At 37.7% G+C, this 18,647-nt stretch overlaps 1 protein-coding gene across 42 annotated transcripts in view; it reads left to right on the top strand.

Annotated features, from left to right (window-relative positions):
* Positions 1–18,647, top strand: part of SGIP1 (SH3GL interacting endocytic adaptor 1) — a 211,336-nt gene that overhangs the window by 179,414 nt on the left and 13,275 nt on the right. For all 42 annotated transcript variants that reach the window (XM_055117625.2, XM_055117627.2, XM_055117665.2 and 39 more), the window contains 2 exons: positions 6,916–7,027; positions 16,951–17,106. In XM_055117625.2, coding sequence (XP_054973600.1) covers positions 6,916–7,027; positions 16,951–17,106 — 268 coding nt within the window. The remainder of the gene's footprint in view (positions 1–6,915; positions 7,028–16,950; positions 17,107–18,647) is intronic.

The raw sequence follows: 18,647 nt of genomic DNA, 5'->3' as shown, positions 1-18,647 counted from the left end.
AGAGATTATACGGAAAATGGAGAAAGTGCACAGGAAGGGGAGACTGGCCTGCCCGAACGCAGGCTTGCTCACTGCACATGATTGGCGGAAGTGCATAGGAGGCAACCTGATTAAACTCAGGAGGTAAACACTCCTTTATTTATAAAGGAAACCTTCTTATACTTGTATTCAATTTCTGTACCTGTGCATTTTGCTTTTTTTTCTCTTTCCTCTTTTTTTTCTAATTTTTTCTTTCTCTTCTAAAAAGTCTCTCTTCTTTAAACACTTACATATACAGTCTGTTCTCCTTCCCCACGTTCATTTTTCATTTGTCTCCCCATGAAATGCTTTCATAAATTAAGGACCTCATCTTTTAAAGATGTCAGATGTCATACTGCTGTTAAGAATTTAAATTATTTTTAGTCTCAGGCTGTCTACATGTGTACATCTGTGTGACCTTGCTTGGTAATGAGAGTCACAGAAAACCGCCTTTCAGAAAACACACAGTCACACACTGGTGACTCTCTGTGCCCTCTTCCATTCCTCAGAACCCCCTCAAAGTGTGCATGTCAATTGCTTCCCAGTACTCTGGAGATGCTTTTTTGTCGGAGACTAATGGCAGCAACTCATCCTTCTAGGGGGTATCACAAACACGTTATCAGGTTCCTAAAATAACTCTCTCCTGACTTCTATGCTCCTTGAGCAAAGTAGGGAGGAGGGTGGCATCCAGAGTCAGTCAGTGCTTGGTTTGCATCACAGTTCTGTTTTGATTGTTTACTTGCCAGGTGACAATGGCAAGGCTATTGAATTTCTTGAAACCTCCATTTTCTCATCTGTAAAACAAGGGCAAGAATGCTACTTACCTTATAGCACTCATAAACTTACCTTATTACCAGGATTAATAATTAATATAAGTAAAGTCCTTTGAATAGTGGTTGGTATGCAGTAAGAGATATAAATTTTCATTGCTGTTACAATTACCATTAAGAGAGCCAGAAAATCTAGGACTGAATTTCAGCTTCACCACTTACCAGCAGAGTTACTTTGGGCTAGAGATAATGATACCTAACCTGTGTACACTCCAGTGTACAAAGAACATAAAGCCATATTAGTGTTTGATTTTTGTTGTTATTGAAGGACAGACATAAAATCCATGTCAATAAATACTGCCTCCATTGAATTCTTTGTAAATTATTATTAACAGCAATAATATAACAAATATAATATTAAACTGTTCTCTAACTTCATATAGTGTTTCATTTGTAGTTAATATTATAATCCCCTTTTATACAATAAACTCCATAGGGGGAAGGATATGCCTCATACATTTCTCTGTATCCCTCGGCACCTAGCACAATGTCTAATTATTACAGGAACTCATATTTTAATAAATTAATTATGATTATTCAAATAATTTGTTTATTTGAATAAAATAAACATGCATTCAACCAACTTTATCTCCTATTGACACAAGTATTATCAAGCCACCAAAATCAATATAATAGCCACCTATGTGATATGTGAAAAATTAGGCACACATGCGCAGATTATATGGTAGAATTTTAGTGATGGAAGGAAGCTGAAAGAATTCTACGCTAACTCCATGCTCAGTGAAGAATTCTATTTGTTTTGTATCTCCCTTTGTTTCTGCCTAAAAACCTACTTAACTTCAAAGAACCAACTCTAATTCAACAACCTCAATAAAGCTCACCCTGACAAAAATGACAGCAACAAAAACAATAATATTAGTCATATGTTTTCAAGTACATACCATGTTAAGTACTTCACAAATGCTATCCTATTTGATGTTCACCATGCGCCTTTAACATTGATACTATCTTTATACCATTTTAAGATGAGGAAACTGATTACAGAGAGATTTAAATACATTGTCCCTCGACATACAGATGGTAAGCCAAAGAGCCAGGATTCACACCCAAGTCTATATGACTCTAGAGTCCAGGTTTCCTTTATTAAATCAACTAATAGCATCTGCTATACCACTCATTTGGTAATTAATCTTTCAGTGAAATAATCCCATAATGATGTCACTTGAACTATTGTCTTACCTAATCTCTTGTTGGCATACATTATTGTTATTTAGTTTTCCATATGTCTTTTTTCCTGAAAGACTACATATTTGTGTCCTCACCATCTTGTACATGGTAGTGTCTCAGTAAATATGACAGAGCCACCCAAATCTCCAGTGAGGTTATGCTGTTTTCAGGGCAGTTTATTTTTCTGTTAGAAAGTTGTTCTTACTGTAAAAATTCTAAATGCCTATAGACAACTTAAAATCATAGAATCTTAAAACACAGACATTATGCAGTCTATTGCCTTCATTTCATGATTGAGAGAACCTTAACACCTAAGGTTAAGAGATTTCCCCAAGGCCACAGAGCTCTTAACTTGCAGATCTATAGCCTTGAACTCTGGTCTCCAGAGTCGCTGTCTGTTAATATTATTTCAGTTATTAGAAAAAAATTTCCAGGCCCCTCTTAGTCTTCTTAGGCCATAAGGCTTGAATTTCTCATTATCTTGGACACTTTTCTGGTTTTAGCCCTGTTTTCCAATAATGCTACTAAACAAAAACTCTCTGAGGTGCTACGGGGGGATGAAAGCATTCATTTATTACTCATATCATTTTTATTGAGTATAATCTTTATGCAAAATACCTGGTATTCTTGTCAATTAAACATTGATCTGCCTTTTGATTTGGTCATTCTACTTTGTAGGAATAAATTACATCTTAAGGAAATTAAAAGAGGAACACAATACCAGTTTAAACAAAGATGGATTTAGATTGCTATCTAGAAGTGGTTCAACATTTGGATAATGTTTGTAGAATAACAAATAGTTGTGGAAAATGATATGTAGACCAAATAGCAATAAGGAATATTGTAAGTGGGAAAAAGTAAAACACAAAATGGCATATCAATTGCAATGTATAGGGATGTGAAGAAATTAGGGTTGTAAATTTTGGATCCTTAAAGATAAGAAGGTTCTTTAAATGTTTGTTGTTTTCTGTGTTTCTGCTTCCCTGGCATCATTGATCAGTTCTACAATAAGGACTATATTGCCCAGAAGTTAACATAGCTAGAGGATATGTTGTTGTTGGGGGGCATGGGGGAGGTGGGTAAGGAGAAATGGGTCTTGATCATGCCACAGATGGCCTTGTGTATCATTACACTGAACAGTGTGGTCTTTGACTTGTGGTTGTGTGTTCCAATTGCCATCTGCGAGCTTTAAAACAAAGCACATAAGCAAACAAAAAGCACTACGACCATCATTTCTATTGATGTGTCTCTTACTCATCCTTTGATATAGCCCAAGCTAGGCAAGATGTTTAGAACTCAACAATAGAAAATTGATGATCAACTAAAACCTCCAGGTGCTTTTTTTCACATATTCTTCTACCAAGCAAGTTTTCACCAAATCACAATTGTTTCATTAATTTTAAACCTTGATATATAAGAACTTTACACTTGTTTCTGCTGATATTTTTCTTATAAGTTCCAGTTCAGTACCTCAAAAATATAAGAAAATTTTTAGCACTTTTAATGAATCTGCCATGATGATCATCATAAAAGTAGCTAATCATTACTGAGTGCTTACTATGGTTCAAGCGCGGTGCTAAATGCTTTGCCTCATTTTATCCTCAGAACAGGCCTACAAAATGGGTATCATGACATCATCCCTGCCAAAGATCATTTAGATAACAAGTGTCAGAGACAGGACTCAATCCCAGGTATGTCTGATGCTAAATCCCATGCTCTTAGCCACTACCATGTGCCATTTCTGAGCACTTTATTCAGTTTCATCCAAGCCACCAAAGAGCCCAGACTAGGGACCAATCTCTGAGATAATCCACTAGAGAGTTCCTTCGCAATGGATGTATAGCTACTGATTCATGCTCATTGGATATTGTGATTTATCTAATTGTCAATTCACTTGGCAAGACTATGATCCACACAACTTTCACTATTTTATTCACAAGACTATCATAGAAGACTATTAAATGCTTTGCAGAATTGAAAAATATTATGATGATGACATTCCCTTTATATACCAATATCTGCTTTTCTCATCATTTTTATCTTTCTTCCTAAGAAATCTCCTCACCTACATTATTGTCTCCTTCATTAAATGATGCACCACACTTTGAGCCTTGGTTCTATCAAACTGTAAAATGAAGACAATACTTACTTCATACATTTACAGAGCTAGCATGCTCTAAACTCAAGTCCATTGTTTCAAATACTTCAGAGGCCTCCCATCTTCCGTTCAGGGTGTTCTAACCCCAGTTCCAGGACCCCAAGAACCTCAGGAAATTTATAATTCTACTTTAAATAATAAAAATGATGTGTATATGTGAGCTTTGCTCTGAAAAGTATTCTTAGATTTGTATTAGATTATCAAAAAGGAATTATGATTTTAATGACTATAAAGACAAATTTTCCTAAATATTTATATAAAACTCTTCATGACCTAATTGCTAACTCCCCAAGCCTCATTTGCTTCCTCATGTCACCCTTCAATACCCACCACACTCACATACACACACAAATACCACACTTCCTGTAGTTTCTTAAAATGTGTCTGCTCAGTTCCACACGTACATAGAAGATGGACCTCCTTCCTTCTACCCTTAGTAAGATTATCTTCATCCTCAGACCTCAGCTCCAATATCGTCTTAATGAAACTTTCCCTGACCTATGCAAGCATCATTAAGTGCTTTCATAGAGCTTTGCTCATTCTTTGAAAGAATTTATCAAATCACTGTATTTGAATGTAGATTTATCTATCCTCCTCACCAAACACCAAGTTTCAATCACATAGTGGCAATGACCCTGATAGAGTGGCAACAGTCCAGCCCTCTTACCACTGTGGCCTCAACAGTTAGAGAAGCCATTCTTCTCCAGAAGCTGGTAGTTGCTCAATAAACATTTGAATTAACGAGTGATGAAATAAACTGAACAACACCATTACAAAATAATGGCCTGTGTTTATTGTGCCTTTACGGTTTATAAATGTGCATAAACCTTACTTTTCTGAGATCCAACCATGGATAATTCAACATGTATTTAGTGAAAGGCCAATATCATCCAGGCTGGGTTTTAGGGACTGTCAAGGTCTCATTAAAGAAGCTAATGCCATTGTTCCTTCCTTTTAAAATTTAGAGCTCCGTGGGTAGCGAAGACTTAGCCATGCACACTCCAACTTCAGACTCACCCAGTGGCACTGTAATTGCCCACTTGGTACTATAATTGCCTACTAAGAAGGCAAAATAATAACGTCCTCAGAGTCTAAGCTTTGAACTCATACATACCCCAGTGCCAATCTTAAACTTTATGCATACCAGCTGTGCAGGACTGAACAAGTTGTATAAAGTCTTTGAGCCTTGGTTCCATCAAACTATAAAATGAAGACAATATTTACTTCATACATTTACATAGGCAATATATGTAAAACACTTAGTAAGTGTGCAACAAATAATGTTAATGGAGGTCATTAAGATTAGTGAATGTTGATGATGCTGATGATTGGAATGCTGCTGCTGATGGTAACTCATTGAGGACAACGACCATGTGTTTTTGAATCCCCAGCACCTACCATAATACCTGATACATAGTAGATATTAGATATTAGATAACTGTTTGTTAAATTAATTGTCAATTGCCAAGTCCAAGATATTGAAAGCCAAGAGGAGATAAAAAAGAGACTAGCATGAACTAGAGTGATCAAGGGAAGCTTTATTGAGGAGGGAGGTGTACAAATGGTAGATTATGTTCAGACTTGGAGAAGAGGACAAAAGTTATTGAAGGCAAAAGAAAATAAGCCTAACACTAAAGTAAGTAGTCTATGCTGGGAGTGGGGTAGAGTAAATGCATTTTGTTTGGCAGGAAGGGGAAGCAGTGAGTATTACCAAAACTTCACTGTTCAATACCATGCCTAGAGATCAATAACAAAAAAAAAATCTTAAATGTTGATACTTTTCAGAAGCTACGGGTTACAGCAAAATGATACAGGAAACTGTTTCATTTAGTACACTGCATGGTATAGTGGGAAAAACATGAGTTTTATAGGGAGATAAACCTAGGTTTGAATTTTGGTTTTGCCATTTAACTAACTATATTATCTTGGGCAAGTCACTTACATGGAGCTTCTGTTTCCTCTTCTATAAAATGGGAATAATCATACCTATCCCACAGGGCTGATGTGGAATTTGAATGAGATTATTCATGTAAGGCACCCATGTTCATACAGACATGCCTTGCCCATGTCTGCATGAACACCTGTATATAGCAGGTGTTCAACAGACATGAGAGCTGCTGTTATTTTTAATAGTGTGAATTAGTGCATTTATGTGTTGTGGTAAGTCAATGTGTATAGTTTGGTTGTGTATGTTTTTGGACATGTAAACTTGAGCTTACTTGATCTGAGAGTAACTGGGCTTTTTGAAATGGAAATAATCCAGAAAAAAAAATGGGTAATGTGATACCACTTGGCTGCTATTCAAAATGAAGAAATGAAAAATGTTTTGAGTATGGGCAATTGATTGGAATGAATGCTCATATAGGAAACTAATAATTGTCTTTATTAACCACCTGCTGTACAAACTGTCATGCAAATACTGCCTTATGTTTTATGCAAAACATTTGAAAATCCCTGTGACTTTGTTCTGCTTGGATTTTCTTCTCTGTAGCAAAATACATAATTGAATTAATTTCAAGTGTGTTTGTCTGTAAACCAGCCAAATATTTCCTTTTAAATACTTGAGCTCTATGTTGAATATACAGAGTTATGGTTCTTAGCACATTTTTTTTACATTAAGGGGTAGATTTTATTCTTTAATCCTTTCATGGGCTTTTAATTTCACATATACTAAAGTGTCTCCTATTTTCATAATAAATGAAAATTTTTCATTTCATGCAGGTTCTTCCAGGGGACCCAGCCCCCTAACCATGGGAGCTCAGGACACTCTCCCTGTTGCAGCAGCATTTACAGAAACAGTCAATGCCTATTTCAAAGGAGCAGACCCAAGCAAGTAAGCCTGATACTTGGTCCATTGTACTTTCTGAGTTCTGTCCTATTGAGTGTGGAACAGCCTAAATACAACCTTTTCATTTTTTCTTTTAAAAAGCAAAAAATAATTCAGTTAGCAATAGTAGATGGCACAGCTAGGGTAGAGGTGAAAATGTCATTAGGAATATTGATTTCATGCTTTTAAAAAACGTATCAAGAGAATTTACTCCAGAAATCTTTGATTCCATTTTGGTTCTAGAGAACTTACTCTAGAAATCTAGAAATCTTTGATTCCGCTTTGGTTGCAAGTAACAGAAAACTCTAACCCAGTCTGTCAACAATGAGGAAATTTATTGTCTCACAAAAGTAAATGTGCAGATCATGTCTTTTATTGTCTTAATCTTTCCTGGACAGGAATCACCCACATATAAATTAAAACAACGGTTCACTGGGATGAGAACATGAAAGAACAAACAGCTTCTCAAAACACACGAAGTAGCAAGGGAACGAATTTTCTGTGACCCCTACTAAATAAGGAAAAACTGGCCAAAAATGAAAGAGAAAGAAAAAATTATAATCAGAGCAAAGTAAAAATTCTAGGCAAAATTCACCACTTTCCATTTACATGAGCCTGATTTCACTTATACATGTACATACTGACAATGGACTTGGTCTGAATGCATATGTGATGTAATTAAATATTTGGCCTCTTGCTAAGGAATTCCATGGATAGGATTCAGAAAATCAGTGGTTTCCCTGAAATTATATTGTGTATTTTATGTGTGTGCATGTGTGCATTATTCTATAAAAAGAGTCTATAATAACATTTATCACTTAACAAAGAGATTTGTAATCCAAAAAAAGATTAAAAGTGATTAGTGATCTACACCAAAAACTAAACAACTAAGTCAGACTTATTTTCAGTAGTGTCATTAATATAATTCCAGGCCTGAATTTGATCAATAAAGGGGAAACCTAAGTGAGGAAAGAATTGCTCTTAATTTTTTTACTTACAAAGACTAGGGCTTTGAAAAACTTAATATTTATGACAATAAGAACTGGAGACCAGGCATGGTGGCTCACACCTGTAATTCCAGCACTTTGGGAGGCCAAGACAGGAGGATTGCTGAGGCCAGGAGATCGAGACCACCCCTGGCAACATAGGAAGAGCCTGCCTCTGCAAAAAATACAAAAATTGGCTGAGCGGGTGGTGCACACCTGCAGTCCCAGCTACTTAGGAAGTTGAGGTGGGAGGGTTGCTTGAACCTGGGAAGCAGAAGCAGCAGTGAGCCATGATCACACCACTGCACTCCAGCCTGGGTGACAGAGCAAGACCCTGTTTCAGAAAAATAAATACAATTTTAAAAACTGGAGAAGAAAAAGTCGATGTGTATATAGAACACTAGACTATACTATAAAAATTTTTTGAAACGGTGATCATTAAATATAATTAGAACTTGGATCTCCATATATATTTTAAGTGGAAATTGGTATAACTAATCATGAATCCTCTTGACACTTCAGAAACACTAGTTTTAGATGTAAAACTCGAAATCTAACAATATTATACTGGAAAACTAATAAAATTAGTAACTCCACCTTTAAGTGTACTAGCCAGCCACTAGGATCTTTCAACTTCATGTCTCTTTAAACAACATCTAGGTTTCATTCTATGCCCAGAATATTATAGAGAAACAAGCACTGTAGACTCTGGATTTTCCACGTCTTTTCTCTTTCATCTTCAAAACAGAAAGGCCATTTGCCACATCCCCATATCAATAGAAATCACAAGCTACCTCCTATAGAGCATACGTCTGAACTGTTAAGGCAAGTAGACATCATGAGCGTTAGCTGTAGATATGCTTTATTCATACATATTTGTTCTGTAGAATCTTCTTTGGACAAAGAATTTGCATAATTTTCTGTTATTCCAGTTCTAAGAAAATTTATCACTGACTACTGACCTTATACCCTAGAAAATCAGGTTGGCCTAAATTGAGAAAAGCAGACAGAAACATCCTTCTATGTTTTTATTTTATTTTTTGAGATGGGGTCTCACTTTTTTGCCCAGGCTGAAGCACAATGGCACAATCACAGCTCACTGCTGTGATTGTGCAACCTCCCAGTCTCAGGCAATTCTCCCACTTCAGCCTCCTGAGTAGCTGGGACTACAGGCACATGCCACCACACCCGGCTAATTTTTGTATTTTTTTTAGAGACAGGGTTTTGTCATATTGCCCAGGCTGGTCTTGAATTCCTGGGCTCAAAAGATCTGCCCACCTTGGCCTCCCAAAGGGCTAGGATTACAGGCGTGAGCCACTGTGCCTGGCCAGAAATGCCCTTTTGAAAAATAAGAGGAGTCAGGAGTGAATGTATATACCTGAGTGAAAACCGCTGGGGATCACACAAGAATGAATTCATCTTTGTCTGCTTCCTAATTGGCTTTCATTCATTCATCCACTAATTTATTCAGAGAGATCTAATTGGTCTCCCTTCTTCCGCTTTTGCACCCCTACAAAGTCTCAACATATCATGTCACTCTTCTGTTCAAAATCCTCCCATCTTGTTCAAAGTAAAAACAAAATGCTTCATAATACTCTTACAAGAGCCTCCATGATCTGCCCTTCGAGATTCCCCCAGCCTCACCCCAGTGGCCGTTTCTTTGATCCCATCTCCATCACTCCTTTCCTTATCCCTGACCGTGCCTCCAACCCTCACCTCCATATTCATTCCACTCTAGCCACATGGCCTCATGGCGTCTCTCTTCCATCACCCCAACCCACCCGCACCTCATGGGTTTACATTTGCTTCACTTTCTGCCTTCGTGAAATCTTCTCCTAGGTTCTGAGTGACTTGTCCCCTCATTCCCTTCATGATTCTTCAGTAAATTTATCAAAGAGACCTTCCTTGTCCATCCTATATAAAATAACAACACCGCTCCCCACCCCGTCAACATTTTCTTCCTCTTCACCTCACGTTCTCTGTCTCCATAGCCCTTCTCTCTAACATCTTTTATGTTGTTGTTGTCCATTATTTGTCTTCTCCCCCACTAGAATGTAAATACCATGAGAGCTGGATTTTGCCTGTTTGGTTCACTGTTGTGTCCTCAGCTAAACAGGACAAGGCATATTTGCTGAACAAGTTGAATTGAATTACTCACCTAACATTTACAAAATGGCTACTACGTACCTGCCATTGTGCTAGACATGAGATATATTGGTGATAAAGACAGCTCATATGGAAAATAGGACTTGTGCATAAATATAATACCAAGTGCACCAGAGAACAGGTGTAAATATGGTGCAGTGGGAGTCAAGAAGCCGTTATTAACGTATTTTTAAATTCCAATAAGTGGTACAGCAGCCTATCCCATCGGCCTGTCACAATATAAGCCAGGGTTTTCATCCTGGTTCAGTTTCCCAATACACTATGACAGGTGTGTAGGGTAGTCTGCACCTGTAAGCTCAATGTCTGCGGCCTTGGCATTCCAATGACATGGCACTTGAGCCAAATTAATATTAGTGTTTTTCCTATACCCTTCTAAATTAACTGAGTCTTTGACTTGTGGATGTATATGGAATCTGTTTTTAATTTTATTGCCATAAATACTTGTAGGATATCCTCTATGCTGGTAGGTGGGAGATCCAATTTATTTCATTAAAATTTTGAAATCAGAAACTTATAAATGAATCATGAAATGACACTCTTATATATTTAATTTCATCTTCAGCAACCATTTTAATTGCTCTTCCTTTATCACTCACTTTCAAGGAAACAACTCAAGTTCTATCACCAGGTGGAAATAATGCCAGCCAAGGTACCAAACAGAGAAATGATGCAGCAAAGGCATTTGGATTTGATTTTGTCTATAGTTCCCTGTCATCCTGCATCAAAGCCATTTGTTCTCAGACCATCCATTGGGAACAGAAATCTACTATCTTAATTTTTATATACTATGATATGTAACCCATTTAAATATAGTTATACTGTAAATATTCAGAGCACCCATAACAGGTATTCTGACATGTAAGACTTTCTCAGTAGCTCACAGGCAGCAAATTCCTTGACCTTTGCTACTGATTGGGGAAACACATCTCCCGCTATTAGGTCCTATTTAAAGAATATTGGTGCTTAAAAACAAGGGTCAGAGATTAACTCTCTAATTCCCTAGAAAAGCTTAGGTTACTCGGCTCTCTCTTATCCTTCTTTTATCATCACATTTTAATTATTTGAATAAATAATTATTCAGATACTGAATAAATATTCAGAATACTGAATAAATAATTACTCAGATACTGAATAGTATCTGTCTTCCTGTTTAAACTAGAAATTTGCACAAGGACCATTTGTCCAATTTGTCACTGCCAAATCTAGCACATTACATTGTGCCTGGTATATTGTGTAGGCACCCTATAAATAAATAAATAAATGTATGAATTTATTTTTTAAACAATGAGTTCTTACTCCTGAGTTCTACATTATGCACCGTTGCCTTCCCAGAACCTATGACCCAGAACTTGTCTTCACAATAGTAGGTAAGATGTGCGTGAAACTGCAGCATAATTTTCTAGAAAAAGATCTGTACCTATCTCCAAGCAAACCCAGAGAAAGGAGAAACCAAGGAAGGCTAAATGGAGAGGATATTAAGAAATGTTTCGGAAAGGCCTTCTTTTGAACTTAGTCTTGTAATATGAAAAGCAGTACATAAGCCAAAGAAAGGGAATTGTAAAGAAAAGAAGAGAAGCTACATCTACACAGATGTACACTGAGAAACAGACCTAGGGGTTTCATTAGCAGTACATATAAATCGTATTTTATGAGAGAGATGCATCTCTGATGACCTCACACATTCCCTGAACAAAACTGGCCAGTGTTTCTGTGACCAGCTAGGGAAAATCCAGTGTATAAGTCACTTGGCTGGTTGACTTTGAAGTTTTGCCATTTTTTGACAAATGTTTCATTTGTGAGGATTCACATGATTTCTTATTTTATTCATGAAGTAAGCATCTATTCATATTTCCATCTCACATTATTTCCACCATTCAAACTCACATGAAATGTAGCCACCTTGCATACTGGTAGGAAAAATCCTTAAGTTAAAAAAAATTCTTTGGTGAGTATAGAAAATATTAAATTTTTATATAGAAAATTTCAGGTCAATTTAGACACTGGATGGATTAATAAGTCAGCAAAAGTTCTGGCTCTGACAATTGTGATGCTGAAATGTAATTGAGGCCTCAGTGCTTTTTCACAGGACTACGTGGACTACTTCTCCCACCTTCTACCCAACACTGTAAGCCCTTTGAAAGCAGAGGCTATTTTGCTCATTTTTAAATTACCACCCCACTGGAAAAAATAACAAGAACAACTTGCATAGTTAGGAGTGAATAGACAGATGCCTGTTGAGGTAATAAATGCCACCTCCTCCCCTGTCTGACTTGCTTTCAAAACAGAAACTTTATCTCCTACCAAGACACCATTTAGATCTCATTTTGAGCAACTTGGCAAGAAAACTGAGAAAATTCCCTACCAGTTAGAGAACAGTTGAGCCACCACTGCTAATAACAATATTCTGAGTGATGGTAGGTGCTGAAATCTAATTTTATAAGTGCTCTAATTGTTTTCTAATAGCTGCCAAACAATATTCTACATGTCCACATATGGACAAATATCAAGAGTAGACTCAGCTTGAGGGGAAATCAAGGTTCAGAACCAATTTGGCACTAGTATACAAACAGGGTTAATGGATCTAAAAGGTAGAGAAGGAAGACAGCAGTTTGCTCCCAAACTGGGAGGTCAGCAGTGTTCTCCAGGAGAGATGGAAATGCAAACTTCCAGAAACCAAAAATCCCATTCAGAGCACTACAAAGTTATGGATTTAACACCTGAGTGAGGGAGGCTCACATGGCATCTTTAAGAAGCTCATCTGCTCCCAATCTCTGCCCCAAACCCAGCCTTATACCTACAAGGTTATAGCAGTTCCTCATTTAAGCTATTTTGAATGTATGCCAGAGAGCACCTCACCTGAACCATGTACGTTTCATCCATTAGAGTTACACAATATACAAGGTGACTGTAGGACAACATGGAGTCCCCATGCTCCAATGTGAGCAAAGTTTTCATTTATTAACATCAATTTCCCCAGAAAGTACATACCTGAACTTAGAGGTGAAGTACTACAAGAGTCAGCTGTGGAGACATTGGAGGAAATCATAAAGAAGCTCACTCACTTTAAGCATTTACTGTGTCCCAAAGAAGAATAAAATCCTTGTGAAATTTCTGCTTTAGCCAAGGTAGAGTAATAGACCAATTTACCCTTCTACCTCAAACAGCTTAAAAATAAGCAAAATATATAAAACAATGACTTGCAAGACACTGGACTTCAGGTGAAGGCGGTGATCCCTAAAAGGGGAGGTGTGCCCTATGATTGCTCCAGCTTACCTGCTTGACAGTTTTCAGGCCTGGCATAAGGAGAGCCCAGCTGACTTCCAGCTGCTCACGGGAAGGTGTTTCACTGAGGTACTCTACTACAAAACTGGCCGAGGGAATTGCCAGGGGAAGCTAAGGTTGATGGGTGCTGCCGCCACCATGCACTGCAGAAGATGGCAGTGGAGAAGATGTGAACATGGCAGGAGGCTGGAAAAGAATCCATCTGCATTGCAAGATCTGGGCATTGTGGCAGCCCAGCCAGTTGTGCTACATGAGTCAGATGACAGGAAAGCTGTCTGTGCTACCAGGCACTGGCAGAGCTGCATGGCTTGCAAAACCTACACTCTGGGGACACTACATGCACTGCAGGAGCCACACACAAGCCTCTTGTAACTGCAACAACCTAGCACTACATAAGCCTTGTGCATTCCAAGAGCCTGCATTTGCAAGCAGGCTGGAAGGATGAAGGAAAACCCCTTTCTCCTGCAATGTCTCTCTAGCGCCCTCTACTGACAAAACTAAACATGGTTCCTGCAGGCAAAGAGAAAAATACAATAAAGATCCGTTAATTTTCTCAGAGCAGTCAGTAAAGGGTGAATTGGAACGGAGAGGCAATGATTTGATTTTATATAGACATTGACACGGTGATTATAAACCTCATGTGGAAATTCAAAGGGCCTACCATAGCCAAAACAACTATTAAAAGGAACAAAGTTAGAGAACTAACATTACTTGATTTCAGAACTATCATAAAGCTACTGTAATCAAGACAGTGCAATACTGGCTTTAAAAATAGACCAAATAAATCTATGGAACAGAACGAATCGTGAATCCAGAAATAGACTCACACAGATAAGGGCAATTAGATTTCAACAAAATTTTCAAGGTAATTCGGTGGAGAAAAGACAGTCTTCTCAAAAAAATGATGCTGAAACAACTGGATATTCATATCCACACACACACAAAATGAACTGAGATCCATACTTGACACTATATACATTGTAAGACTAAAATAGGTGAAAATGGGTAATGAAGCTAAATGTAAACTCAAAGATTTTTTTTAAACTTCTAGAAGAAAATATAAGTGAGCCAGTTGCAGTGGCTCATGCCTGTAATTCCAGCAGTTCGGGAGGCCAAGGCAGGAGGACTGCTTGAGGCCAGGAGTTTGAGACTACAGTGAGCTATGCTCACACCACTGCACTCTAGTCTGGGTGACAGAGAAAGACCCTGTCTCGAAAAGGAAAAAGAAAATACAAATGAAACTTTTGTGACCTTCGGTTTGGCAAAGATTTCTTAAATAAGACACCGAAAGAATGACTGGATTAGATATAACCCATAAAAGAATAAATTGATGGATTAAAAACTTCTGCTCTTCAAATGTCCTTTTAAGAGAAAGAAAAAACAAAACAAGCCACAGACTGGGCTGCAAATTATATATCTGATAAATGACATGCCCAGAATGTATAAAGAAACCTTAACATTCAATAAGAGAACAAACAACCCTATGTAAAAACTTGGCAGACAGTTTAAGCAGATACTTTGCCAAAGAAGATAACTGATGACAAGCACATAAAGGATGCTTATGATCCTTAGCCATTATGGAAATGCAAATTAAAACAACAAGAAGATACCACTACTCACCTATGAGAATGGCTGAGATTAAAATGATCAGTTCTACCAAGTGTTGGTGAGAATGTGGAAGAACTAAAACCCTCATGCACAGCTGTATTTTCCACTTTAGAAAACAGTTAGGCAGTTTATTTGAGAGTCTACACCTATTGTGTGAGCTAGTGACTCTCCTCCTGTGTACTTACCAAGAGAAATGACAGGGTATATTCATACTAATACCCATACACACGTATTCATTGCACCTTTATTTGTAATAGGCCAAAATTGGAAAGAAGCCAAATGTTCTTCAGTAGGTGAATGTATTTTTTAAAACTGTGGTATACCCATACACTACACAGCCACAAAAAGAAATGAACTATTAGATAATTATGTGAGTGAAAGAAACAAAAAATCACACACCTTACAATTCTGTTATATGAAATTCTAGAAATTGCAAATGAAGTGATAGTGAAGCATATTAACTCTTGCCTAGGGACAGGGAAAGGAGGCAGTGGGAGAGATTACAAAAAGGGATTGCAAAAAAGCATAAGAAAACTTTCAGGGATGATGGAAATGTTCATTTTCTTAATTGTATGATGATTTTACATCATATAATCTCATGAAGTTTTACACTGTACATAAGTTCAGTTTATTATATATCAATTATATCTTCATAAAGCCTTTTTTAAAAAAAAGAATTGTTTTTCCTTTCATGCAATCATCCCATTGTGTTAACTTATATGACTGATTTTACAATTTTGACCAAATAGACAAATTAATGGAATGAAGAACTAGTTAAGTGCAAGGCAAAAACTTTACCTCATGAGTACATAAAAGAACATGCTAAAGGCATTACTCATGTTACTCAAAGAGCTAAGTAAGACAAGTTCAGGAAATAATGTGATAACATTGTACAATATACTATCTTCAAATATGCTGCCAAAGATTCAGAAATCAAAGTGAGGGAGAACCACCAGAGTAGAGGATTCTATTCATGAGGTGAAGCTATAGACTTCTACAGAAAGAGAAAAGCTGTACTTTTCTTCTTACGTTTCAAAACACATAAAACAAAATATTCACTTTTTAAAATAAGTGCTGACCATTGAGTTCTCAGATAAGTTAGAAATGATACGCTGCTGGTGAGAGTGTAAATGAATTCAACCATTGTAGAAAATAGTGTGGTGATTCCTCAAAGAGCTAAAAACAGAACTACCCTTTGACCCAGAGATCCCATTACCGGTTATATTCCCAAAGAAATATAAATCATTCTATCATCAAGACACATGCATTGGTATGTTCATTGCAGTGCTCTTCTCAATAGCTAAGACACAGAATCAACCTAAACGGCCACCAATGATAGACTAGATGAAGAAAATGTGTTACATATACACCATGGAATACTATGCAGCCATAAAAAAAAGAATGAGATCATGTCCTTTGCAGGAACATGGGTGGAACTGGAGGCCATTATCCTTCCCAAACCAACACAGGAACAGAAAAACAAACACCACATGTTCTCACTTATAAGTGGGAGCTGAATAATGAGAACACGTGGACAGAAAGAGAGGAACAAAAGAAACTGGGGCCTGCTTGAGGGAGGAGGATGGGAGAAGAGAAAAGTTCAGAAAAAAAAAAAAAAACTGTCAAATACTATGCTTAGTACCCAGGTGGCAAAATAATCTGTACCCCAAACCCCCAAGTCACATGTTTACCTATATAACAAACCTGCACATGTACCCCTGAACCTAAAATAGAAGTTAAAGTATTTTTTAATGGAATTGTAAGAGCCTGCCTTTTATCTCTTCTGCTGTTTAACATTGCCTCATAAATTGTTTTTCACAGCAGTTTTGATTCAGTGTATTGACATGGATTTTCTCTCTGTTTCCTCTCTGTGTTTTGATATGCCAGATGTATCGTTAAGATTACCGGAGAAATGGTGTTGTCATTTCCTGCTGGCATCACCAGACACTTTGCCAACAACCCGTCCCCAGCTGCTCTGACTTTTCGGGTGATAAATTTCAGCAGGTTAGAACACGTCCTGCCAAACCCCCAACTTCTCTGCTGGTAAATATGATTTTGCATAAATTTTTCAGAGATATATGTGGCTTAGTACTTTGTACTTAGATGAGGGATACATCTTAGCAAGAGGGTCGCACTATAGTGAAATTACCACCACTCAGATATATTTGTAGATTCAAGCACAGAACTTTTACCAGCTATCAAAATTTGTTGTGGGTGATTGTGTGTGAATGTGTGACTGCATATGCATATACGTGTTTTAATGGCCAACCATCTCAAGTGGTTAGAGAGACAGAGTAAGAAAATCTGTATCAGCAACAGTTTGTTCATTGTCTGTTTTACTCATTATCAACAGACAGTCGATGACAATGGTGGGAAATGAGCCAAATAACAAGAATAAAATCCTTTCATTGTATGAGCATCTTTTTATTTTTATTTTATTTCATTTTATTTTATTTTTGAGATGGAGTCTTGCTCTGTTGCCTAGGCTGGAGTGCAGTGGCACCATCTCAGCTCTCTGCAACCTCCGCCTCCTGGGTTCAAGTGGTTCTCCTGCCTCAGCCTCCCAAGTAGCTGAGATTACAGGCGCCCACCATCACACCTGGCTAATTTTTGTATTTTTAGTAGAGATGGGGTTTCGCCATGTTGGCCAGGCTGGTCTCAAACTACTGACTTCAAGTGATCTGCCTGCCTTGGCCTCCCAAAGTGCTGGGATTACAGCCATGAGCCACCACGCCTGGCCTTCTTTTTAAATCAATTGTGTGTGTAGGTGTGACAGTGCATGTGCATATGCATAATAAAGACCTCAAATTCAGGTTTAATAGTTAATACAATTTCATTGTAATGATCATTGTTTTGATGGAACTTTACATGTATGACATAAAAGAAACTTATGCAAATATGTTTATATCAATGTAATTTTTCACATTTTCTATTAAACCTGAATTTGATGTCTTTATTATGCATATGCACAGTCACACAAACCCACATGCATGCATGCTATTAAAATGATCAATTATACAAGTTAATTATTTGCAGTGAATGAGCTGAAAGAAGTCTTCTTGACAGCTTCTCCATCATCAACTCCTGATGTTCATCTGCAAACCCCTCTCTGAAGTGGCCACTTTTTTCTTTACTGCCACCTGCCTTGTCCAAGTGACCACTGTCTTTTCCCCATACCACTGCAATTGCCTTCTCTCCCTGAAGCCAATCTTGCCCCCCTCCAATACATTATAACAGCCAGGTGGTCTTTTATGAGTAAATCAGGTCTCCTTTGTTCACAACTCCCTGGTGGCTTCGCATTACACCTGTCCCAGAATCTAAACCTGTTACCATTGCCTTTGAGGCCTTGAGTTGTTTACCCTTGTCTGCCTCTCCATTCTCATCTCCCACCATCCTGCCTCAGAATCCTTTTAGCTCCAGCCAGACCTGCCAATCTCAGAAACAGGCTGCATCCTTTCCCACAACAGGGCTTTGTAGTACTTGTTTCCCCTGCCTCGAATACTGTTTCAACCTTCTTCACCTGACTCCAACTCATCCTTTAGTCTCAGCTCTACTCTGCCTCCTGGACTATCCCATTCTCCTCC

The sequence above is a fragment of the Pan paniscus genome, chromosome 1 (assembly GCF_029289425.2).
Source record: "Pan paniscus chromosome 1, NHGRI_mPanPan1-v2.0_pri, whole genome shotgun sequence".
Lineage (NCBI taxonomy): Eukaryota > Metazoa > Chordata > Mammalia > Primates > Hominidae > Pan > Pan paniscus.
The sequence above is the reverse complement of the archived record's forward strand: the minus strand, read 5'-3'. Positions and strand labels throughout refer to the sequence as shown.